Source organism: Lissotriton vulgaris, chromosome 4_1 (genome assembly GCF_964263255.1).
Source record: "Lissotriton vulgaris chromosome 4_1, aLisVul1.2, whole genome shotgun sequence".
NCBI lineage: Eukaryota > Metazoa > Chordata > Amphibia > Caudata > Salamandridae > Lissotriton > Lissotriton vulgaris.
Genome location: NC_141691.1, coordinates 695,322,966 through 695,350,006, shown reverse-complemented (window position 1 = coordinate 695,350,006; position 27,041 = coordinate 695,322,966). Strand labels below are relative to the sequence as shown.

The following is a 27,041-nucleotide window of genomic DNA, read 5'->3' as shown; positions in this document are numbered from 1 at the left end:
TGTTATTGTCCCCTCTATAAATAGCCTGGAAAAAATCTTTGAAAACTAACCTTATTTCTGCGTCCGAAGATGCTGTAACAGAATCAGAAATTATAGAGCTGATATTATTGCGTGTTTGGTCTGTTCTAGACTTCCAGGCTAATAATTTGCCTGCCCCTTCACCAAATTCAAAATTGACTAGTTTACTAGCTTCCCACTTCTGCAAAATGCGCTGATTTAATACAGAAGCCATTTGCACTTTAAATTTCGTAAGCTCCTCCTGTTTTGCATGTATAAAATGATCTGGGCAATTATTTGAGTTTTCTAAATCTGATTGAGCTTTTAGTATATTGGCCTCTATTAGTGTAACCTCTTGGGTGTATTGTTTCTTACGAAACGAAGTTTTATTCTTGACGATCCCTCTCAAGAGCATTTAAAAGCATCCCATATTAAACTAGAACACGCAGAGCCAATGTTGACTTTAAAAAATTCTTGCGTCTCCACCTTAACATACTCCAGATCCTCAGAGGATGTAAGAAAAGATCTGTCAATTGTCCACGACCTTGTCGCGATTTGGGACTGTAATTCGAAGTTTATGAGTACTGCCGAGTGGTCGGACAGGTGTGATGGTAAATAAGTTATATCCTTTACTGACTTTTCCAAGCTTTTGTTAACCAATATGAAATCGATCCTTGATCTGTGACGTTACTTATAGATCCTAAAAGAAAAGCCGGACTTTTGACCCGACCTTGCCCTCCAAATATCAATAAGTCCGTACTGAGGCATGTTTTGAATTAGTAGATCTCTAGATTTAGAATGTAACTGTTGACGACTAGAGGTAGATTTATCCAACTTCGGATCAAGCACAATGTTAAAATCTCCCGCTATTATCATGGGTCCTGGGAAATGTAACAACTCGGAGAACAACGTGGCCAGGACCGATGGGTCATCACAGTTAGGCCCAAAATAGCCTACCAATGTAATGTTTGACCCCCCTATCATTACAGCCGCGATTGCCCATCGACCATGAGGATCGACCTTTTGTTTCAAGAACCTTTGTTGTGATAGTTTTTTAAATAGAATAGTAACCCCTCTTGTATTAACTGTCTGAGAAGTAGAAACTGACAGATCTATCCATCTATTCTTTTTTACTAAGTCCAGAATTTCTGCTTCAACCAGGTGTGTCTCCTGGAGAATAATGACCTGAGCACCAAAATCTCGAATATATTGTATAAGCTCTAGGTTTGGTGCGCAGGCCATTAACATTCCAGGAGAGAATCTTAACGGTACTTATAGTTGGTGGATCTATTGGTAAAGATTAAGAGCCCTGCCGATACATTCACTTTGATATTGCAAAAATAAGCAAGATTCGTCCAATGTTTAATTATAAAATTATCGACCACCATTTTAGAAATGAGAAACATTTTATTTTTATTAGCCTAACCCCTTCCCTCGTGAAGACCTCCCCCCACCCCTGAGGAACCCTTGATTATCCAACCGGAAAGGATCCGGTTTGTGATACCCCTGATACTCTATCTGGGCTCAGATGGGACTTATTAGATTAGGATATTAGAGAGCTAAGTATATATAAATCTATTAGGCCTTTTGTTGGAGACTCAATGGTATGAAAATTTGACTAAAAAGCTTAAAGTGGTAACTATATAGAGTTTTTTACGGGGAGAAAAAAAAAGTTCATACACTCATGCTCTTTATAGTTTCCTATTGCGTGATATGTGTGTTTTTTTTATATATATATATTTTTTTTAATAAAGCATTCCGTGATATTAAAGTGATATTGAAGTGATTTTTTTGTTTTGTTTTTTGTTTTCTTCTTAATTGAACTATTATATTTACCTTCTATTTGCCTTCATTAGGCAAGTTCATTTTGAGCTGCAATTGTTATGCTATACAGTCATAAGTAAGCTCTGTAAACTCTATGAACTGGTTTGTAAGAAGAGCCCCCAAACTTTCTCGGGTTGTAGTTAGGCTAGAATTACTTTTTTGAGGTGCCCAAACTTAACAATAGTTCATCGGCTGCTTGGACTGTGCGGACGTTAAACATTTTGTTGTTTAGCATGATTTTAAGAGCTGCAGGAAAGCTTAAATGGACTGATGCTCCCAAATTTCTAAATGCCTCCATCCTCCTACCCAGCTCCCACTGTCTATCAAGGGTCGCCCTTGACAAGTCAGAGCGCACTTGGAAGGAAAAACCATCGCCTGCCAAGGATTTTTGTTTTAAGGCTAAATTTTAAATATGATCCTTGAGTTGATATGTGTGGAAATTCACTAGAATCTTGCGGGGCTTTGCTCGTTGTGGATTACGCCTGAATGGATCCCTATGATTCCGCTGAATGTCCAGATTAAGTTCCTCCTCTGTGTGTTTTAGATTTAGGGTTTTAATTAGGAGTTGGATAATGTAAGCCTTAATGTTGGTGCCTTCATTTGCTTCTGGTACATTCAGGATGCGAATATTACTTCGCCTCGCATTGTTTTCCAAATGTTCTATTCTTTCAGGCAGTGCAGTGTCTTCTCTTTTAAGCTTCAAAATCTCCTCCTTAGCGTTGTCTAATTCTATGGACATTACTGCTGTTGTCTCTTCCAAGGCTCCTGTCCTTGAATACAACCCATCAATTTTGCTGTCTAGTGATTCGCAATAGGACCTAATCTCTCTTTGGATTTTAGATGACTCCTCAAATCCCCGTTTAACGTCGACTGTCAAGTTTGAAATCATAGTTAGTATCGCAGAGAGGTCTGAAGGTGAGGTAGAGATAGCGACTTCTGGTAGCATCTGAACTTCAGGACTAAGAGGTTGAGAAATCTGACTTACTTGCTGTATAGTGCTCTGAGAATTCTGAGAGTTCTGAACTGAAGTTGAAAGATCTTCAAATACTTGAACAGATTCTGCTACTTGATTTTCATTTCTTTCATGGTTGTTACCAATATCGGGGAGACCAGAGTCTGCCGGTTCTGTATTGCTGAGTGGAACAGCCGTTCTCATGTTGGATTTGAGCACGTCATTGTCATCTTTAGAGACTACTTTCTAGTATGGCAGTTGTATGCATGTTCTCTATGTTTGAAGATACAGGGACAGCAGCCATATTTCCAACTTGTGGTGGGTTAGGGTTTGTCTCAAAAGATGTTACAGTAGAGAAATGACTGGTGTGTGCGAGACTCAGGACCTGGGGAATGGCATTAAAGTAGGAGCGCAAAGAAGGTGTTATCTTAGTATCCAGGTCCAAAACCGATTTTTTTACCTTGGACTTCTTGGATCGTTTGGGCTTGGCTTCTACTGAGAGGTATGAAGAGGACTTGGAAAGCGTATTTTTTGTACCGTCACTAATACTAGTAAACCTGATGGGTGCTACAGTAGTTGGAATTATCGCTTTAGGGCCCTCAGTAGTGCTGTCCCGAACCTCCTGCCCAATAGTCTGTGAAGTCTGTGAAGACTCCAGTGTTGGGGCAGAAAACAAGCTGGATTTTTCTGAGACTGCCCCCCCTCGGTTATTCAGTACACTTCCTACTTTAGTTGGTTTTCTGCCTCTACGACCTTTTCTGCATAATCCTGAGTTTGATTTTTTTTTTACTTCAGGTTGGGTGATGGCTCTGCTTCTAAGAGAATATGGATTTTTTATTGGACAAATAGCCTGTTCTATGACCTCAAACGTTGAACTTATGCTCCCCTCGAGGTCAGAGAGCACAACTGCTGGGCTCTCAGGCTGATCCACAAATTTTGCCACATACGGCTCTCGAAGCTTTGCAACCTCCTCCTCCTCCTCCTCCCTCGCCCTTTGTAACCCCTTCACCTTGTTTGGAGAATGATCAAGCTGCACAAAGCCTCCTGTCCCCTCGAGAGGTGCTGCAATCGGTGTACTGGAATATTTAGAAGTTTTTCCGACTCCGCCCGCCGCTGCTTGCTGCCTCTCCGTGACTGCCGCCGAAACCGCCGATAGAAGGGCTCTATGGAGAGAGCGAGCCCGCCTCCCTCGACGGTGCTCCAGGGCGGCTCGGTCCCACCTCCAAGGTGCTGGCGTGGGAACGATCAGTGTCTGCAGAGCTGACAGGACCGGCAACGAGCATGTGAACGCCGGCCGCGAGCGCGGACAGAACACGCCCCCAGCGAGCCCAAGCATGGGGAGCGGACCGGCGCCACCGGCAATCTCCATACACTCTGCAAACCCGCTCAGTGCAAACAACGTTCCAAGGTACTTTGCCGACAGTTATGGCTAAAAAGAAGGCAAAAAAGAAATCAACACAATGATTCAGCCTGGAAGCAACGAGATCAGCCCTCGTCAGGGAGTATAGCAGAAAAACACCCCGCTAGAGCCCAGAGCGAGGTATCGCGGCCGCTAGCCTGCCGCCGCCATGTTCCCCTCGGATAAGGATTTAAATTTTTTTTAAATGATCTGCAATTGGTATTGCTTGGAAATCAATGACAGTCACAACAAAACTTGCCTCAAGGGTGAAGCAGACTCGTCTGTGTCCTTAGGGCTAGCAGGGATCTCAAGACGTGTCTCCTTGAGTGTTGTTTAAGGGTTTTTGACCAAATTATGGGCCTGATTTAGATCTTGGCGGTCTTACTTCTGTCCTGCGGTGATCCTAAGTGCTCTGTTGAGTTGGGGGCCGCCCGCCTGCCATATTTAGATGTTGCTACATAAACAGGAGATCGCCACAGCTGTGTTCTTCTCTGCTGGCTAGCAGTACCCCATCGCTGTCAGGCTGACGGGATGTTGCCGAGCGTTTTAGATGTTCCCGTTGTACTGGCGTTGTCCTGGTGGCTGAGTCCTGATGTAGTGGGGCAATGATGGCATGGACAAAGGTAAGTACTACTTATTTACATTTCAATACACATCAATGGTGTGTATATGTCAATATGTACTTGTAGGAAATGCGTCTTAGCCCTTGTTTTTACATATAGCATTGCACACCAACAACATACACACACCATTGACTGTACATACACACCCACCACAAAAGCCTTCCTTAGAATCTGGCAACAATGGGGTGGCTTTGCATCGTGTTCAAGTAGTAGCAGCACAGCGCAGACCTGGATAATGGCGTTGAAGACGGAGTCACTGGTGGGACCCCGAAAAAGGTTGTCGCCTCTTTTTCTTCGTTTCCCCCAACCTGAGCATGGAGGTTTCCCTGCCACAGTTGCCATGATGAAAATGCACTTAGTAATCTGGACAGCAGCAATCTCGCAAGACTCCTCCCAACAGCCACTTCAGCCTCTGACGCCGTTGACGCAGGAGACAGATCCTGGCGAAGTCAACAAGACAGCGGCAGTCTTCCCATCAATGCCCAGCCAACATCTGAATCGGGCAGGAAGATCGCCAAGGTGGTGGGCGAGACAACTGCAAAAAAAAAAACGGGGGGACCAGTCCCACAAGATCTAAATCAGGCCCTATGATTGTTATTAATGTCATTGAGTGACTTGCCAAACAGATACTGTGTTCCAAGGTGTGAAGTTCACACCCTGTGAATGAAGCAGATTTGTATTCATTCTTCCAGTTGGTATTTCCCAACTACAAAGGACTCACACAATAATCTATGTCTGAATGGATGATTGAAAAAAACAGGCCAGGGGGATACTTTTATACATGCCCGATCATTCTGTCTGGTCTGTAGGTCATAAGTGTGCAGAAATGCTAAATATCAACTTTCTCTGAATGACACTTCATAATGCACCAGTTTTACAGGTACTGCGCCACTTATGTCTGAGCATAAAATGTAAAAAGGAAACATATATGAAGCTCTTTGGTGTAACAACTGTCACGTTTGATAAGGTTCCTACTTTGTTTTCATAGTACATGAAGATGATGGGAGTTCATCCATCCAGTCATTTCCTGGCTTGGTTTCTGGAGAATTTCATTATACTTGCCATCAGCAGCTGCACCCTGGTTGTCATCCTGAAAGTCAGCGGCATCCTCTTCCAGAGCAACGGCTTCATCCTCTTCATCTTCTTCATTGATTTTGGGATTGCTGTGATCATGATGAGCTACCTGATCAGTGCCTTTTTCAGTAGTGCCAACACAGCCTGTCTCTGCGCAAGTCTGATTTATATGATCAGCTTTTTACCATACATTGTCCTATTCGTCCTACAGAAACAATTCAGTCTTGCAGCCCAAACAATTGTGGTAAGATTATATTCAGTTTTTTATAACAATACTTTGAATAGATGTGTGAATAGTTTGTATATTCCTTTAACCAATTAATACCTATATGTAAACTTGATGTTTTTAACCTTTACTCAGTTTTCAACAAGTTAAAAAAAATGGTAATTTCAAACTTTTGTACTATTAAAATAACAATGTTCTGACAAACACAAGGTTGGTAACCATACACAATTAACTGATATTTTGCAAATATGTATTAACTTTTTCAAGTGAGACATATTTTAAGGAAAATAAACATCTGAGAAAATTTGCAACGCATCACTCCTCAGGACAGCTTTGAGGTTGCGAGGTCTCTCTTTAGCAGGGTTTCCGAAAGAGTCTATTCAGTGCCAGCATGAGTTAAGAGTTCTTAGTTGCTTGAGTGAGTCCTCTTCTTGCAGCAGTAGTTTGGAGTTTTCTTACAACAGGGCTTTCTTCTTCTTCACCTGGAGTCTTCTATAGTCCAGGAAATACTCTGAGGAGTTTGTGACTTAGGTACCATGTTTATTCTCAGAACTAGCCAGTGACTGGAGAAATTCTTCCACCCAACCCTAACTATTTTCTTGTAGTCACCTACGACCTTTTGTAGTACTTCATCTTTGTTTTATTGTAACCTTACCCACAATCCCCTTTTCAATAAGACCAAACCGTTCTGCCACCAGATAGGCATACCATGAGTTCCTTGACCACTCCCATATTTATATGAGCTTTCCACTATGGTGATGTGTTTCATATAAGCATATTTATGTTACATGGCCAAAAGCCATGATAGACTAATTATCCCTTCATATATCTTTTCAGATCTTCCAGATATAACACTAAATCATTGCTGCATGTGTATGATGATTCATGAGAAATTCTATGTTGAAAAATTTACAGGAGTAAACGATTGCAAGAATAAATGCAATTTGATTTTGAATATTGCATACTTTATTTTTCATTCTGTTTAGCTACATTTAGCGAAATGTATATGTGGTGTTTATCTGTATGGAGCAATACAGAATAATTTGCAGACTAATTTTTCTGTAACTCGGACCACTCCTTCTTTGTACTTAGTAGGATGATGAGTCATTTTGTCTATCTGCTTTACCTTCCCCTTCTTGTTTTTCGAGTATTCTCTGAACTAGCCAGTGACTGGAGAATTTCTTCCACCCAACCTTAACAATTTCCTTGTAGTCACCTCTGTCCTTCTGCAGTACTTTCTCTTTGTTTTAATGTAACCTTACCTATGATCCCCTTTTCAGTAAGACCGAATCCTTCTACCACCAGGTAGGCATACCATGAGTTCCTTGGACACTCCCCTATAGATATAAGCTCTCATTCCAATAGACAGGATCCAAACTGTTTCTTTCCTCCACTGTGACTGGAACTTGACTTATCTCGGAGGGTCTTGTAAATAAATAGGAGCAGCTTTCACTGGTTTCTCCAGGTCAAAAGTGCTTGTGCGAAGGCTGGCGCTAACTGTTCCCATCCACACCCAGGTAGCTATTGCCTGCTAAATGATCAATAGTTACCACACCCAGTCCTTCCTTGGCTCAGAGGTAGACTATTGCCTTCCCAGTCAGATTTGTCAAGTCTCCCAGCCAGCGATGTATATTCCAGGTTGGAGATGTGGTTAGTGGTGGAACAGGTTTTAAGCCAGTTCTGGTCAGGGAGCTCAATGTAATTTTTACAAATTTAAGTTCTCAATAATATGATTTCACCATTTAATCAAACTTTAAAAAATTAAAATAAATACATTTGAAAAACTCTTTGTTAATATTTTCCCACGCTTAGTTAGAAAAATTGTAATCACTCCTAGGGTTGTGACATGGAAAAATAACTGGACACGTTGAAACAGCATGTAGGCCTTTAGTCAATGTAAAGGCACATTTTTTGAATGTGGTGTGCTACTTTCTTTTATATATTAGCCACCCTGCATTGTATGCATGCAGGGGGCACTTTGGAAGTTACTTATCAACATGATATAGGTTTTTCCTACATAGCCAAGGCATTTTATCCTGCCATATGTTACTGTAATACCTTTAAACTGAAGCCTAGCAAGAGCAAATTGATGCTCCTGGCAGCCATATATATTTGTGATAAATGTGTAGCACACACACACCATGTCACAGATTAGCTGTTTCATTGGGCATGCGTTCCCAATGCCAGTAAATACAAGGCCCAGAAAAAGATCTGAGTGACCATGCAGAAAAGATGGTTTTGCTACTGGGAAGAGATCGTTATGCTAACTGATTCCACACAGGTGACTTCCCTATAGTGAGTTAATGCTTACAATTGCCCAAAGGGACAACTTTTCACCATAGGACCTTGTGTCTTGGTGCCCTGAATTTCCATATAAAAATAAAAACAGTCTTAGATACTTTTAACCACATGTGCGCTAGCGCAATTCCCCTCCTACGCGATGATTTACTAAATCCCATGTTACGTGACGAGCTGGGCTCGGCATCAGCGTGCGAGGAGGCTACGCCATGACGAGCCCAGCTCGTCATCAGCCCCGAAGGGGTTAAACCATTTAGCCAACATTCACACCATCGTGTAAGCAAGCACCTCAACACTCAAGCACCTCTTCATTCTCTCAGGGATCTGACATACTAAACTTGCCTGGGAACAAACACTGCAACACATAGGGGCATATGTTGAAGGAAGTGGCTCAACGCCTCTCTCCGCCACTTCAGAAACGCAAGGCTTCACCATATTTACAACGATATGGTGCAGCCTTGCGTTTACCCTGCACTGGCGCTACACTTAGCAGTGTAGCGCCATCACAGGTACCCTTGCACCATGGTTCAAGGGTGTCTGCGTGCAGGGGAAAGATTGTTCATATACAGGAAGGTCCCCCTTCCTGTACATGAACAATCTTTAAATGCCATTTTGTCACTTCTATGTGTGCTGCTTAATGCAGCACACATGGAAGTAAAAAAATTGCATTTTTTTTAAAGATTGTTTACGTACAGGAAGGGGGATCTTCCTGTACATAAACAACCCAAGGCATTTTGCACAAGGCAGCACACATGGGAAAAGCATACACGAGGAGAAATAATGCATTTCTCCTCGTTTCGCCAACTAAAGACCAGGTTTTCCCTGGTCTTAATTTTGGCGCGGCCTCCAATTTACGCTGCCCTTGTAAATAGTAAGCAGTGTCAAAATCAATGGGTGTTGCGGAACACCCATTGCCCACCCCTTCCAACCATAGCGTGAAAGAGGGCCTAATTTACAAGGTAGTCTTAAGTCACGTTAAGTGGCTTAACGCTGCCTTGTGAATAAGGCAATGAATTTGCGTCACAGCATCGTAAAAAGTGACATTGTGGAGACAGGGTCTTGTACGTTTGCCCCATAATTCTTTTGTTAGTTTGTCTATTTTACTCCTCTTCTTTATTCTACATGTAGGAATTTTTTGAACAGGTATTCTTCATTTTGGGGTGGTACATGTAGAGGAAAAGAGAACATTGAGTGCCTTCTTACAATGGGAACCGGAAGAGAGAGCAAATGTCCTCTCTATTCGATTTCTACCAAAATTGCAAACCTCATGGATGTAACTTTCTTTTAAGGTTCTCATGATATTTCCTTGAGCATGGCATCAACACCTTCATTTGACCAGTGCAGCAGTACTCAGTTGCACACCAGCCAGTCAATTATTGGAACCCAAAGGAGATAGGTCTATGAAAACGTGGTAAAGGCTAGACCCTTTTTAAGTATAAAGCACAAAAATTGCCTAAACCACACTTACTTAAACGAAAAAACGTTTTCAGGTTAGAAAAATATTTATTACATTTCAACCAGGCATGCTTATTCAATGCCAATTATTTTAACTTTTAAAGTATCTTTTTTAATATTGATAGGCAGAAATGAAACGGACTGTACATTCAATAGTTACATCACTGTACAATTGGTTTGATAAACCTTTTTTGATTGAGACCTCGAGGATCACAGTTGCGGAGAAAGCGCTTTTGGAGAAGGACCGCGAATGCTGGGAACATATTGAATTCAAGAATAATAAGTGTTCACAAGGAAATAACGCAGATGGTCATATTTTACAAGCCACCTCGCCGGTTGGCGGCAGACACAAGATAAAATCGCCTCCCTACAGAAAACGATTGATCCGCTTGGTTCCCCGCACTCTGACAAGTTCCACAAGCCTTCTCCACCCCATAAAAAGAGCCTGACACAAAGGATAAAAGCCCTGATGAGAGCCCAGGGACGCTTGTCCTGGTCTCAAAATGCGTCGGCAGCTTTGGTGGAATAGAGCATTTTTAACAAACAATACTAGGATTAGCCAGTGAAGACATTATCAATCTCGAGTCATTCAGTTGACCATATTCCTCATTCTTTCGATTTGTTTCATTCGTTGATTCTATATGTATATGATATTGGTTTTTTGTTATGTATTAATTTCTTTGTAGGATGTTTGATGTTTTATATATTATTTTGACATGTTTGTTTCTATGTGTATCAAACCAATTGTACAGTGATGTAAATATTGAATGTACAGTCCGTTTCATTTCTGCCTATCAATGTTAAAAAAGATACTTTAAAAGTTAAAATAATTGGCATTGAATAAGCATGCCTGGTTGGAATGTAATAAATATTTTTGTAACCTGAAAACGTTTTTTCGTTTAAGTAAGTGTGGTTTAGGCAATTTTTGTGCTTTATAAATATCAATTATGGCATTAAAAGGGATGGCGGTTCATGTATTAGAGCATCTTAGTCAAAAGGCCAGCACGAGACAACATTGCAATTATCATCCTTATCTGAATTTACCCTTCCTAGTGAATCAAATGGAAGTAGAGGTTTGATTCCAAACTATTAGATATAATAGCACTGTCCATGTCAGCAATTAAGCCTAGATTATGTCAATCCTGATTTCAGAGAAAACCCAGCAAATGCAAAGCAAAGCAGCCATCTTAATTCTACTTACACTGTGAAATTCTAACATGGTTTTGACCAAACAAATGTCGCACTGAGACTCACCAGTCATTTGGGCCATCTGGATTGGCACCAGTCCTTCCTTGCAGAAAGACCCCAACAACCACATTTTGGTAGATTTCAACACACAATGCCAATTCTATGGTTGGAGTATCCTTGTCCTAAAACCATTTCTACAGCCTGTGTGATACTTACAAGCCCCACTCTCAGTTAAATTGCTCTGGACTTTTTGATTTTAATTCAGACTTGGATACTCAGTCCAATAACAGGGAACCCTTAGGTATTTTACTGGGGGGTGACTCTAATGACCAAATTCTTGACACACAATCTGAAAGGGGGGTGGCCCATTATGGTCAATCTATCAGAAGAGGTAGAGAACTTGGCCGGTTCATAGGATCCTATAATCTGTCCAATGTTATGGACTTGGTCATAGGGTCAACCATGACTAACCATCCAACTTACAGGGGTAGGGGGTGTAGTTCCATAATAGATTTCATCTTTGTATGCCCTTTGATAGAAAAACAGCTAGTATCAGCTGAAGTTCTTCCTTCTAATTTTGGAGACCATAACCATATTAAAATATCGATTAACACCGCCAATAGGCCGGTTTTTCAGCTAGAATGTGGGGCTACAAATCTAACGTTGTCAACTGACAATTTAAGATTGCACTGGAAGGGGGTTGATAATTCCGAAATATTTAGGAAATTGGCAAAGGACAAAATGCACCTTATTGACTCCTGTCTTTCATTACAATTACCATCTGTCACGATAATTCAGGATTTCAGTAAACTATGTAAAATGATTAAATTCCTCCTTTCTAGACCCACCCCTCAAATGTTAACCACCCCTAGATGGTTCAACCATGAATGCACACAAGCAAATAGGAATTTACGTAGGGTACTCTCAGCTACCCCAAAGTGCACAACAGAAGTTAAACTGTCCAGAAAGAAGTACAACGAGGTGATTAGAGATAGGAAGAAGGATCTCCTGAGCGAACGCTGGAACAAACTCTCTGAGGCTGCCAAGCAAAAAAGGGTAACATCTTTTGGGCATCTGTAATGGACCTTTGTTCCTTGGGCCAGACATCGACGCCGATTAGTTGCAATGTCTCCATTGATGCATGGGTTGAACATTTCTCAGGAATTTATGCCCCACCGTCCCCAAGTGAGGCAACCTTTACTCCCAGTAGCCTGGTACCTATAGAAATAAGCATTTTAGAAGTTGTATAAGCCATCAATCAGAGCTTAGGGAATAATGCGCCGGGTCCTGATGGGCTCCGTATTGACCTAATTAAGTGGAATCCTGATTTTTGGGCCTCTTTGCTTTCGAATCTTTTTAATAATTTAACTGCGACAAAATTACCCGACACTTGAGCTAGAAGAATAATAGTCACAATTTTTAAGAAGGGAGATAGATCCCTTCCATGCAATTATAGACCTATCTCCCTAATAGACAATACCCTCAACATTTTAGGAAGAGTCTTGTCCAATAAAATTTTGGGATGGAAAGAAGCGAATGCTATCCTAGATCCATGCCAGCTGGGCTTTAGGGGTAAGGTTGGAACTATCGAACAATGTCTCAACCTAAATCTAATTGTCGGGAAATATACTATTGCGCGGAGGTCCCCAATCTATATGGCTTTTATGGATTTGTCCACAGCTTTCGACCTAGTGAATAGGTCAAAGCTGTGGGCAATCCTTTTGGCAGGAGGGCTGGATGAGACATTGGTAAATTTCTTAGCGTATTTACATAAAGATCTTCAGGCCCAAGTAAGGCTTGGCATTGGAGGCGAGGTTTCAGGGACTATTGAGGTAGACAGGGGTGTTAGACAAGGTTGCGTGTTGGCCCCCCTGCTTTTTATCATATATATTAACGGGTTGAATAGCTCTTTGAAAAGGGCTACTCGAGATGTCCCTTACATTATTGAGAAGCCCATCCCGTGCTCCTTTACGCAGATGATGCGGTCCTTATAGGCCGCACTCCAAACTCCCTGCGTCTCCGTGTCCAAAATTTTAACAATTATATGAAGGAGTTGGATCTGCGGGTACATTTTAAGAAATCTTTCTTAATGTGTAGTGGGCCAGGGAAGCGTGAAATAGGCTCGATCACAATAGATAGTCAAAAATTGACCTCTGTAAGATCTTTTGTTTACTTAGGGTTGGCCTTTGCTGCGAACGGCTCCTGGAGTGAGCAATTAGCCCATGCCAGGAGCAAGTTCTCAAAAGCCACCAATTCAATCTTGAGCCTGCCCCGCCCTAAGACCACTGGGGCTCTTTTAGCAGTTCAGTGTGCTTCGGTGGCCACATATGGTGCCGAGATTTGGGGAACAGTTAATTCTTTAGTTATCCAGCAGGAAGAAAATAGGTTTTGCAGGAAATTACTGAGCACCCCAATCTCAACCCCTCAATATATATGTCATAAGGAGCTCAATATGAATTTCATAACTGATTTTATTCGTGCTCGACCGGCACTTTTCTGGGTATCAGTGTGGAGGAAAAAAGCGGCATCCCTGACACAGCAGATTATCATGGATTGTTTACATTGTGACAAAGGTTTAGAAATACCATGGCTAAGAGGCGTACTTCAAAGTTTGTGCAGTGTTAAAAGAGAAAATCTTTTTCTGGACCCCATATTAGCAGAATCAGCTCCAAAGAAGGAACTGTGGAATGCTTTATATTCCCTGTATAACAACAAGCGTGATGCTGTGGAGTCTAGGAAAATAATTGTGCACAACTATATGGTCATTGAACAGCACTGTTATCTGCTTCATATGTATCTGACCATAGCCATGAGTCGTTGGGAAAGGAGCCTTTTGTTTAGACTAAGAGCTGGCACAATTCGATTTGCACTTTGGTTTCCACTGGGCCATAGCCCAAATTTCATCCAAAATGTGTGCCCTTGTGATTGGAGGAGTAAGCAATCTATTATGCACTTCATATTCTTTTGTAAATATGATTTTAAATACTCTAAGCAGATTTGTTATCCATATTTAAAAAAGAGAAGACCAATTAGCCTGGATGAAACGTATCGGTGCATATTAAATTTAGATGATGTTGAATTGATTTTCCGCACTGGCACTTTTCTTAAGACTGCGATCAGGGCACATAGGTCTATGATGGATCCCTGATTATATGTGATATAGCTTGAGAATTGTTTTAACCATTTTATGTTAAAATGATGGATTGTTTCTGCACTAGGCACTTTGGAGATATGGATATGATTTTTAATCTTTGTATTAACTGTTGTGAAGTATTTATGTCTTTGTGCTTTTATGGGTACTATTGTATCCGAATAAAGTTGAACTGAACTGACCTGCTCTGGACTGCCTAAAATGTCAGATGTCTGTATATGTCAAGCAGATGCAACTTAGAAAGAATTGTTTATCTCCCAGGCCAACAGGTTTGGGACATTTCCCCAGACCAAGATATTGGATAAGGACCAAAGAAGTGGAAAGGATGCTTTCCAATGAACATTTTAGCCCCAGGAAGAAATGCTCTGCTCCAAGCAACTGGATGGCAATTTGCTTTGTTAGAAAAATACTGACCACGCTCGTAGGACCATTCTGTGTGCCAGTATTCTGCATTTTTCTTGTTATAGTCCAGTACAACATCTCATACAAAAATTGTATGGTTCCGTAAAACTAATTTTGTTTGCAGAAAAAGGAGTAAAACCCAACGACTTTAGAGTGTTTTAGCCTCACTTACTTGTGCAACGGCTTAGATGTTAATTTCACTTTGAAAGGACAGTCGTCCAAGAGCTGATTTTTTTCTTGAAGAAGAGCAAGCAAGTTGGAAATGTACTGTTCAAAATTGATCAGATTTTATAAATATTCTAAATGCTGTAGGGGAGTTTAAGTGTCACGGATTTACATTCAAACTTACTCCACTAAAATTGAGCAAAATTATCTAAATGTAAGCCTTTTTGGCCCAGTTTATGTGGCAAAATAGATTAGATAGAAAAAACTAATGTAAATGAATAGCAAACTCTGATTTTGAAACACATTTAGCCAAGTAGTATAGAGTGCATGATAAAGTCTCGTGAGAAGCTCCTACATCAGACTGAAATTGCTCCAATAATGTTCCAGAACTTAATAATAAGAATGATAAGAAAGCAATATGGCCACTTAAATAGCACGGAGGACGCACATAGTTATCTTCCAGCACTCAGTATATGTAGTATTAATCCTATCTTCAGCATAAAGAGGATGGATAAATCTGTGACTTGCACATGACACAAGGGGGCATATTTATGAGAGGCTTGTGCCACCAGAATATTACGTTTTTGACGCTTTGGCAGCGCAAGCCTCTCGATCATATCTATGATGCCATGCAACGCCACTTTACATGGCTCTGCATGGCCTCATAGATATTGAGTAAGATACAGCAGCGCAAATCGCTGCGTTGCCTTACCCTGCCCCATGGGCGTTGCTGTGGGTTTTCTAATGCAACACTCAAGGATTTTGATGCTGCCCCGGATTTACTTAATCATGTAACCCTGCGGCAGAACCAAAACCTTACACCTCCCCAGAGCAGGCATAAGGATGATAAATATTTGTATTTCTCCTCTGTTCTTCCTCTTTCCATGTGTGCTGCATTCTGCAGCACACATAAAAAAAAGGAAAACACCTCTCTGGATTGTTTATGTGCAGGAAGGTACACTTTAAAAACACAATCCAGCATGCAACGCAGACACCTTGCACCATGGTGTAAGGGTGCCTGAATTGGCACTAGGCAGCAAATAGTGAGCAAGCGCAGTGGGAAAGGACAGAGTGCGCCATATTCCATTAATACGGTGCCTTCCTGCCCTTTCACATTGGCGTAGGGCAGTGCAGCAAGAAGCCCTGTGGCTATGCCAATTCCCCATAAATGAGGCCCACGTTTTTTTGCAGCAGACACATTATATTTTTGAGGTACATTTCCCTTTATGAATCTGATAGATGTTTCACTGTTGATGTATATTCTTGTGTTTTTTGCTGTTGGTTATGTCATGTTTGACTGGAATGCAGTGTTTGTACGACTCATTGGGAAGTAAATTATTACAGTATTGTGTTGTAAATAGTAGGATGAGAGTTGTGTGTGGGAAGGTGTGTTCCAAACTGCTGGACTTAGGAACTCTGGAGGTATTGTGTTTTGTTGGCAGTGGTATGTGCAGTTGTTTGTGTATGTCATGTTGCTGGAGAGGACATTGGTGTTTGAGGATTTCAGGATATATAATTTATTGGAGTGTTTGTGGCCAGTAACGTATTGAGAGCGTTTTGAAATATGGTGTGCAAGAAGGCTGGTAAGAAGGGTTGTGAGTTATGTCGTTATTGTATGGTTGGTGTAGCAAAAGTGCATAAAATATAGTGTGTGTGGGGTCTGGTGTGTTGTAGTGGTGAATGGGAAATGCACATCCCATGAAATATCTTATGTGTGTTGAATGATATGGTTTTATATGTTGGTGAGGGAGACATGACAGGCTTTGGGTTATAAACTGTACATTATATTAATTACAATTTTGGAATGTCATTTTTGTTGGAAGTGATCTTAGAAGTTGGATGTGCATGGTTTTGCGGTGGAAGTGTTTTGAATTGTGTAGTTTGATTTTCTATAGTAGTGGAAAAATGAAGACTTGTATGTGTGATGTGTTAAATGGTGTGTTCTAGGTGAGAAATATTCTCTGGTGTCATATCTGTTGTGGTGTTTGTTGGGTGTGCTGAATGAGATGGAAAATAAAAGGTAGTGTGAGGAGTCAGAATTTGGTGTAGGTGTAAGCGGAAAGTGTTAGAGCAGTCTGAAAGTTGACTTTGACATCGTAACTACTCAATTAAGGGAATGCACAGGTGGACTTCTATTACATCAGCTTAATAGTGCCCGGAATACTAAAACAGCTGCACTAAAAAAGAAATACATCTGAAATGTCTTTCCATGACGGGTTGAGAGCCCGCGTTTTATGTCCAAAAGCACAAGCACTTCTACACAGAGCCTCTGAGAAGGTCTTTTGTCTCCTGTGTGGGGTATTTATTGCACCACACAAATCAGTTTCTATCTCCCGTTCATAAATTCCTTTTATGCGTTTTCAGAGTGAAACATTTTATTCCATCTTAGATATTCATAGGATTTGTAGTTAACCCTGCGGCTCTTTTGTACAAACCCACTAGCTCATGATATACTTCACAGTATCTGTTTTGCATAATCATTGTGTGCTTTCTTTTTTGTTTTTTTGCTTCCGCTGCAGTGCCTTCTGTCTACAACTGCATTTGGCCAAGGCATTTTCTTGATTACTTTTTTTGAAGGACAAGGAACAGGTAAGATGAACGATGTACGCATCATTTTAATGAATATATTATGGAAAATCTATTTTTTAACATTAAAAAGTTCAGCTCTTTTTGTCTTTGGGGTGTTATATGAATTTAACTGAAATATCAAATACAAAACTGCTCTGATCAAATGAATGAACACATGCACAGTTTGTTAAAAAACGGCTACATGTAATTCAACTCATTGAAATAACTGCAGTAATCAATTAACTGAATACGTACACGCAATTAGTACGAGAAACGCTAATTATAACTCCACTTGAATAAATGCTAGCGCATCTAATGTTACCACTTGGCATGCTCTTGACTCACATAACTGCAGAAAAAGAGAACCAGTCATGTATGCTGAATGTCTGTCTTTATATCATGAAATTGTGGACGCTAGTAACATTACCACTAGTCAAAAAGTTGCATGTTCAGTATTTTCCTTTATTAGTGATCTCCAGGCCGCAATGGTTCCAACTTCCAATCTATCAGATTCCCATTAATCTTGGTCCTGTCACACCCTACTCCCATACACTCTACATGGTCCACATATATGACACATATGAAAACCATGTAACAATTTTCTCCTCCTCAAACATGCCTTCTTCTCTCATCACCCCAACCCCCTTGGTTGTACATACCAGTGCACAAATCATGTCCCAACTTCAAGGCCAACAGTTCAACGGCCTGTGCTATACGCATTAACTGCCGCACCAGATCTTTCTTATCACACCCAGTCGACCCGGGAACGAGCAAAGCGGGTGCACATGCCTCTGGCGTTCCTGGGGCACGTTCTATAATACAGCCCCAGATCTTTCTCATTAACCATGCCACCTGATAATCTGAGCATGCTTGACAGACTTGTTGTCTTCTCCACTCTCAATGATACACTGGATATTCTAATCAAATAACAAAATGCTGGTGTTTCTTAATCCCTAGATATAAGGTAATCCCTCAACCAGTTACCCTATAGATTACTCATCCTCACTAAGCATAGTAGTCCCACTTCTAACTGACTTGACTTTATAATGCCTGATCTCAACCTCTGCAATGGATCATTTAAACCACTAACACCACGCTATTCCACCAACATGTCTTCCCAGCAGAAATCATCATCAGACCCTTTCTCTCTTTGTATGTTTCAAGAAGAGGCAGCAGTCATGGGGTTTTGGTCTGCCGAGTTTTAGGGAGCATTTATTCAGGGATGAGAAGTCAGAATAACCCATATGGTCTGATAAGAAAACAGAAGAACCAAGCCAGTCATCTGGGTCTTGGCTTGAAAGTGTATCCAGTTCTGTCTCCCTTGATGCAAGGAAGAAAAATATATACTGGGAAGTTAACTTCTAAAGAAATAGAATGTGTTGCTTACCCATGTTGTTCTAGCACAGATGCTTTCAATACTGCAGGTTGTGTTGCTCAGCACAGGCCCAGGTGCTTACCGTACTGCCCGTTTGGAATTGTTTGCTGTGAGGTTCCACCTGACCTGTCATAATATCCATAAGGCCTCCCCACTTTTCTTCCACCAATGCTGGGCAACGTGTCTCTTACTGAAACTGTCCTTAGGCTCACTGTACAAAGGCATGAATTACCTGTTTTAGTAGCAAGGGTATGAGGCAAGACTGCTGTCCCCAGCTTACTGTGTATTTTGTTGAGGAGACAGTATACAAAGTGAATAGATAAGGTGATTGATAAGAAAAGCTTCAGTAATGAATTAAGTCAAAACAGGCAGCACCCAAGTGCATAACAATGGTGAGCTGGAAAGGATACCATCCTTCTGCTTCAGGAGAAGAAAGCTGAGACTGGCAACAAGTCTCCCTGGCATCACGGTGGGCAAAACAGAAACAAAAGCACATGCAAAAGCAGATAGTGGATCCTACCTCACAGAAGACACTTCACTAAGCATGTGCAATTACAAAAGACTACTCTGACATACGTGGTGACAAGTCAGCAAATCTGCCTCAAATGCAGGGGAAATACATTCAATTCAATCTCGTCACAAATTATAATTACTTCCCATTAGCCATTAAAGCAAAATGAAATGCATGAGCATCATCCGGAAAGCTACCCACCCTAACTCCCCTAACTATCTGTCAGACTTGTTTACCTCCAAAGTGTTGACATGAAACCTGCATTCTGGTTTTTAGATTGCTTTTATTTAATCAGATGCAGACTAGTCTTGCACTGCTAAGCCGAAGGTTTACTCGTTTTATTGTTGTTTTCATATCCTGTTGTTTGAATATTTGCCTGATTACCATCTTCTCATGTTCCGATCTTACCTCAAGTTCAACGTTTTGCTGATCCTATCTGATTTTTTGATATATCACTAAAATGAAGTAACAAATCCACATCATGTGCCTTATTCAGATTAACTGTGCAACAAGCGTATTCCTTAAAGTATGTCTTCTACTTTAACTTGCACTGGTTTGACTGTGCACACAACTCAGACTCCTGGCTTGCCTCCTTTCTGAGTGAAAATCATCCTGCACTGTGCCACCTCGCATCATAGGCTCAATCCTCATTCTCATTGGATTTAAAATGATCTTCTAGAGTAAAAGTCTATTTGTCCAAACACGATCAAATCATGTACAGAAAGCAACCAGCCAAGCTCTTTGTGCAACTCAGTTTTATTTCAGATAGTCAATAACATGGAACCCAAATATGAAAAGGATAGCAAACACAAAACTCTGACCAAAGGTTTACTAATAAACAAAATAAAGGCCAGTAATTGATAAAAAAAGAATTGCTGCGCAGTTGGCACCAAAACCCAACTTCACCTAACACAGGTTATCACATACCTTCTGTAAGAGGTTAAAAGAATATTGTCTTTTATCTTATTAAAGCTTGCCCCAACTAGAAGTAGGGCAAAAAGACTCTTTGAATTATTCAAGCAATTCACAAGCATCACCACAATTAAACAAATATCTGACCATCACCGAAGCACAAAGAGTTTTCAAAGAAGGCGGAAACAGTCAGACATCTTCTTCTCCCCCAATCACACCCTAAACCATTTTAAAGAATACCATTTCTATCTGGTTAGGGTTTGATGTCCAACCATTCATTGTGATAAGATCCCAATTATGTTTAGACTCTGTCTGCGCAGATACTTGACAGATCCTCTCTTGGCTTCACTTGATAAATCAGTCAATTTATACAATAATAATTACTGGATAATACTTGTTAACACCTCCCTAGGTTAGGTTCCAAAGTACCTGCAGGTTGGCTGCATTGATTGTCTCCTTGAAAAGGGGGGAGTATGTGGTCTCACGGCTAGGCTGTCAACTTTGGAGCTGGGAAACCAAGGTTGGAGCCTTGCGGTTGGCTCCATATCCTGTGATTCTGGGCAAATCACCTAATCTCCACATGCCTACCCCAAAACATTGAAAAAAAATTGAATGTCTCCTTGTGTAATATAACTGGTGCTCATGTAAAGCTCTCCAATACCTTTGGGTCGTGTCTGCGCTATATAAATCTGCAACAAAGAAAAAAAGGCTCTGACAGCAGTGATTACCTGAAAAACTGTATCCCAAAAACAAGCTGATAGAAGACCAGAACAATATTGAGGAAGTTCATTCTGTATTCACTGGTCTTTACACCCAGAAGTAGCTGCACAAGATGTTTTTTTCCAGAAGGAATGATGGACAATATTGCCTGTGACATGTGTTTATGTTTTGTTTCCACCACACAGCTCTTATTCCATCTTTAGCGCCTTGACGCCCTTGGGCAACGTAGCGCTCTATAAATCATCTCTCAACTTAACTCAACTCAACTCATAAGGGTATATTTTTCACTCCTTGGTTTTGTTCTCTCATATCTGCCATTTGGGCACATCAAAGAAATATGCATAAAGTGTTGATAAATAGACTTTACTGCTGGATAAGAAGTGAGGAGGCCAGTGCTACTGCAACTGTCACCTCATTGCGCTTTAACCCCTTCGCTGTCATGACGAGCTCAGCTCGTCATGCAGTACACTGGTCGTGTGCTCATGACGAGCTGAGATCGTCAAGAACAATGGGATTTCGAAAATATGAGCACTGGGTGAAAATTCCCTTAGCATTGATGTGGTTAAGCATGATAGTGTTGAAACTTGAAGTATGGCAAGGTTTTGCACCCATGGATCTCAATTGTCTCTCACTTGTGTCTTCTTTCCACAGGGATTCAGTGGAGTAACCTATATCAACCCCTGGAGGAGGCTGGGGCCATGAACTTTGGATGGGCATCTGGGATGATTTTTATCGATTCAGTTATATATTTTGTGGCTGGCTGGTATTTCTCCAATGTAATTCCCGGTAAGAACTTTTTTGTATACATGCATTTTTTTAAAGCTATATCTTACTACGCAATATACTGTGACATCATTTTTACTTTTGTGACACCTCTTGCCTTTTCTACTTTTTTGTCACTTAAATTTGAAAAATAATATTCCAAACTTTTTTCTAAATATTGTTAAGTGTCTACAGCTGAACTGGCACAGTAAAGCACACAAACAAAAAGATAACGCCCACCCACCTCCTGCCCGACATGAACAGAACCTTGTTTTCATTGCCTGAGTTTATCAGCTTTGAAGACTCTGGTGAACACGGCCATGCAGCAGATATATCCACTTGGAGGAGGAAACTTCCACAATACCTACCTGTCGTCTAAATTGCTGTAGGACAACCTCAAGTGCTGTCATGCAATGCTTGCCAGGGTAGAAGATTAGATGAGTGCCCTATCATATCCACCAACACCTGTCTCTGACAACACCACAACACATCTTTCAGCTGGCGTGATGGCAGAGAGCCAATAGGCATTGCTCCTGGACGAAGTTACACGGCATCTTGGGTAATATATCCATCAAGGATGTCCAGGTTTCTCCTCAGTGAACGTTATCCTGGTCTTTCTTTAATGATAAGCTGTACTAATGCCATTGGGTTCTGAATTGGCATGCACAGCTGATACAGTAAATCCCTGCAGATCTTATCACTATATTTTTCTACCTAGGATCATGCATTAATTTGTGATTTTTGGGTCGCGTCTAAGTGCTGCCTTCTACTGTCTTTGTGCACTCACGGAATATGTGATGTCATCAATTTGCTATGTGAGACTTATTGCTTCTTGTGAAACTCAAACCGTAAATGTTAATGAATTCGAATTTTGATTTGCTCTTTCCCCATGTGTGTCTCTTCATGTCAGCCCTTTGCATCGGTTTGCAAATTTGCCACCATGGCTACTGGAATGGCATATTGGAATGCATAACCAACTCTGTGGCAGGGTTTTATAAATTCTGCAGCAAGAAAAGGCACATTTTTTGGCGTAATGCAGCACATTGTTATTGTATGTTATCTTTTTAACGCGTAATAATATTGTTTGGGCAAATGTTTCACTTAATATGTACGAGCTAAAGCCCTGAATACAAAATAAAGTTACTTACGGGTGCAAGTTAACCTTTGCAAAGGGTCGGCTCCACGTGTAACATTTATTCATAACCGTTGACCCATTTGAGCTTGAAACAAGATTTTTGTGGAAATCTGCAAATAATGCTAATGGAACATTAGTGAAACGTGTACTAAGTACCTAATTATGTAGTAAACACCACATAGAACTGCATAATCCCAGTGGCCCTCCTTATTTTATCTTAACTACAGCGTTCGCATGGTTTGTGGTTGCCAAAAGTTAATGCTATATTGCAGTACTAGTGAGTTGTGGCAGGTTGGCAACATGTCATTTTATCACATTATTGATATTATCATCTAATGACTTCCTTTATATAGCTTTTATAAGTATCTCTTATTTGACATTCTGTGGCCTTCATATGTGGTTGCTATTCCTTGAACAATCATTTATAACGTATTATACAACTTTCAAGTTGGCCAGTGTCAATTAGTTGATATGTGCCCCCCGTTTCTAGTGAAACCCTTCGTTCTTGTGCATCTTTCCATCTTTTGTCCCTGATAATATTTTATGCAGGGCGTCCTATGCAGTAATACCACAAGATGGATACAGAAGGAGAAGAGGTAAAGGCATGTATGCACCTACCAATCTTCTTCATCGATGACATGGTTTTGCACCAGGCCACGTCCACAGCAAAATGGCTGGTACACTCCTTCAGTACAACACCAAACCATCACTCAAAAAGCATGCTGGAAACGTTAAATCACTCCATTATACTTACGAGTCAGGGCTGCCAAGACCCTAATACATGTTCATCATTGCTATGGCACCACACCAGTGGTGCAAATTCAATATACAAATGATATAATTTAATACAATACACTACACATGAGGCAAATAAAAGGATATTGTTAACTACACATGAGCTAAGTAATATGAAATTGTTAAGGGGTATATGCAGAGAAACCCACTGAAGAGACTGTACGTTGTGGGTACAGTCTGCAAAAGTGTTTAGTTGTGGTTACATAGAAATTAAGTGTATGTCTGAAGGTCCCAGAACTGTGTAACCTGTGAATGTTTAGTGTATCTATTTGGGTAGTATTAACACAAAGAATTATACGTGGCACGTGCATGTAGGAGTTAAGCAGAAGACAGTAGACCTGGGTGAAATTTCATTTATGCCAGTGTAATTGATGTAATTTAAGGAATTTTGTGCCGCACAACATTAATCAAATTATGGCATTATACCATGTCACGTAATTTCGAACTGTTTGCAGTAAAACGTTTATACCAACATGCAATGTTTGATAAATATTTACCACAAACTCACGGCAACAACAGAACACTAACTGTTGTTGACTATGCTTTTTTGTTCCTATTTTGCTTTGCTATTGTTTTTTTTAGCATGAAATGCGTCCTCGCATCAAAAAATGAGGCGAGAACTCATTACTGTCTATTGCTGATTGTCAAAGTCTGACTTTAGGAGAAAGTGTTAGTTGTGTGGCTATCCATGCCCTTCCCATCTGTCCTGACTTAGTAATAAGAAAAGGCTCTGCTGCAGGAATTTTTAATCTGCAAATGAATATTCCAGCCTTTTCATTGTTTACTTTTGACAGAAAGTATTCAGGAACATATAAGTCTCACACTAAGAAAACGTTTGTGTAATCCTACTCTTGACCTGTTAGACGGTTTGAGTGTGGGGACATATTTCTCCATGAGAAACAGAAGCTGGTGGGTCACTAGACTCCTCACACTTCTCAGTTCCATTCTGCTCCTTTTATTGACCCCAAGCACCCTTGAAATTGAGTCACAAACTTCTGTGTGAACCATGAACATGTACGCATGAGTAGATCCAGTGAAAAGAAGACAACTTGAATATGGGCCTTGGTGCAGTACCATATCTAAAAGATACAGGACGCTTAGTTCACTCCATGTTTTGTTCAACTTATGTTTAACAGAATTTGAGGTGTGGATTACTGGGTAGCAGAGTTATTTCACTGAAATGCACATTGCAAAAGTTGAATTTCCATTTCCACTTTAAGTTTGAATTTCTGTTGTGAAGACTTGTGATTCCTGCTGTCTGGACAAGACTACGTGGGCCTCGACGGCCTGAGGGCTGCGTTTCAAAGAACACAAAAGGTTCTTTGAAGGGCTCTGGACTCGGTCTGGGGAATATATGTACGCCTTGCAGTGAGTATTTTGTCAGAAGGCTCTGCTGAGTGAAAGCTATATCAGCAAGACCCTTTCCACTGTGATATAATGCTAAGCCATGCACCTCCCTCTTTCTTTCAGGATCTTTTCAGTGCCTGTGAAATTTCAGACAAAAGAGCTAAAATAAATTTGCCTGAGAACATGGGTGTCACCTGAATCCACCCCTCAAAATCTACCCTCTATGATACGTCCTTAAAAATGAGGCTTCAGAGAGAGGGACGAGTGCCTTTGAGCCAGCTGGTGTAAAGAGTCCCTTGGGACTACCCGTGCCTCTTTTGAATCAAATATTTTACATAACAAGTCACTAAAGCAAAGCACTCTACAATATCACCATATATTCAGAGGGGGGAGAGGTACAAGTGGCTTCCTAGACCCAACTCTTATTATGACAGTTAAAACATAACACAATCTGTGCCACAATTAAGGTCAAAAACATCTACGAATTTGTCTTCAACACTCCAGGTCGTCACCATTCAGCTAAACATTTGCATTTTATCTGCCACATACCACTCTTTTTCATTTCTGCACCAGAGGTCATGCACAGGCCTCCAACTTGCACATGTCTGTCCTAGCCAAAAGGAGACATAATGCTTTTATTTCATAATACATCCACTTTTTTCTTAGTCATCGGTGTAATCCCAGCTCACATTGTTTAATGCCAAGATCAGAAATACTGTTGTTATAAACGGGGGTCTATAGCTGGCAGGTAGGGACCCTTTCTTCTAGGTAGGATAAGGGAGTTACACGCCTATAATAACCCCTGCTCACTCCCTTGGTATCTTGACATGAGCAGTCAGGCTTATCTCAGAGGCAATGTGCAAAGCATTTGTATATAATACACAGTGACATAGTAAAAACACTACAAATGGGCACCATACCAGTTTAGTCAAATAAAGTACCTTTTTCTAAACGAGACCAAAATGACGAAAATCCAGCATACTGATATAAAAATATGACTTTTAAAAAGTAAAAACAGTCCTGTCCATAGAAAAGCACAAAGGGGCAGATTTACAAGCCCCCTCTGCCACTAGTCCATCACTTTTTGTGATGTACTGGTGGCGTATTTGGCTGCTCCATATTTCCAAGGACAGGAAAAGCCACCCTGCATGGCTTTTCCTGTCCTTGTAAATATGTCCCCTTTACACGCAACACTTTGCAACACCGATGGAACAAGACACATTTCCAAATTTACGAGGAATGCGTCTGAATGCTAGGCGTATGGAGGCACAACTTGGAGAAATGTTTTGTGGTGTGGTGTGGCTCACTGGTTAAAGGCTGCAGACCCGGGAGCAGAAGTCGGCCCGGGACCAGGGTTCAATTCCCGACGCGGCAGGGTCGTGGACCAGGCTCAGCGGACTCAACAATTCTCGCCTTGGTGCCTACTCTAACCTGGGGTCCCACTCTGCAACTCTGGGCATTAGCTTGCCTAATCTCCACAACGGCCCCGTCAACACCGGGGATGCCTAGCTCCACCTTGGGGATTCCCAGTAGGGACCATCCCACAGGGAAAGCCAGGACGGGTTCCCCAGCGGTATACAGCGCCGGGACGCCCCTTTGCTGGGGCAGCTGTGCACTTTACAAGTATACGACATTTAACATTTGTGCATTCTACAACACGCATTGAAGGAGGAAAATGCCTGTAGTGATTGTTTTTTGTGTAGAAAGGTACTAATTCCTGCAGAAAAACAATCTCCCCATGATGCATGCATCCTTGCACTATGGTGCAAGGGTGACTGTACCGGCGAACGGCAGCTGTTTGTGTACCAGCGCAGGGGAGAGCACAGGAATGCAACACATTATTGTAAATATGTCACATTCCTATGCTTTGGAAGTGCTGCAGTGTGGTGCAGCCAAAGGGCTTGCCTTGCTGTGCTGCAGCACTTTCTCGTAAATCTGCCCAAAGTACCTTGGATGCGCCAACATTACTGGATGAAAACATGCACAGGGAAGGTGATGCATTTGTTCCTTACGCACAGGGAAGGTGATGCCATTCATGTGTTGGTTCCTTGCTCCAGGGGAAGTGATGAATCAGTTCCTCACTTCAAGGGGGGGTGATGCGTTGGTTTTCTTCCTGAAAGCTCAGTGTTGATGTAGAGTTGCCATACAGGTGCGAGGCATGA

General features: G+C 41.2%; 1 protein-coding gene across 1 annotated transcript in view; it reads left to right on the top strand.

The window, feature by feature from the left end:
• ABCA13 (ATP binding cassette subfamily A member 13) overlaps nt 1-27,041 on the top strand; it is a 2,590,787-nt gene that overhangs the window by 855,896 nt on the left and 1,707,850 nt on the right. Inside the window, exons 22-24 of the mRNA XM_086964984.1 lie at nt 5,784-6,113; nt 17,274-17,343; nt 21,492-21,626. Coding sequence (XP_086821110.1) covers nt 5,784-6,113; nt 17,274-17,343; nt 21,492-21,626 — 535 coding nt within the window. The remainder of the gene's footprint in view (nt 1-5,783; nt 6,114-17,273; nt 17,344-21,491; nt 21,627-27,041) is intronic.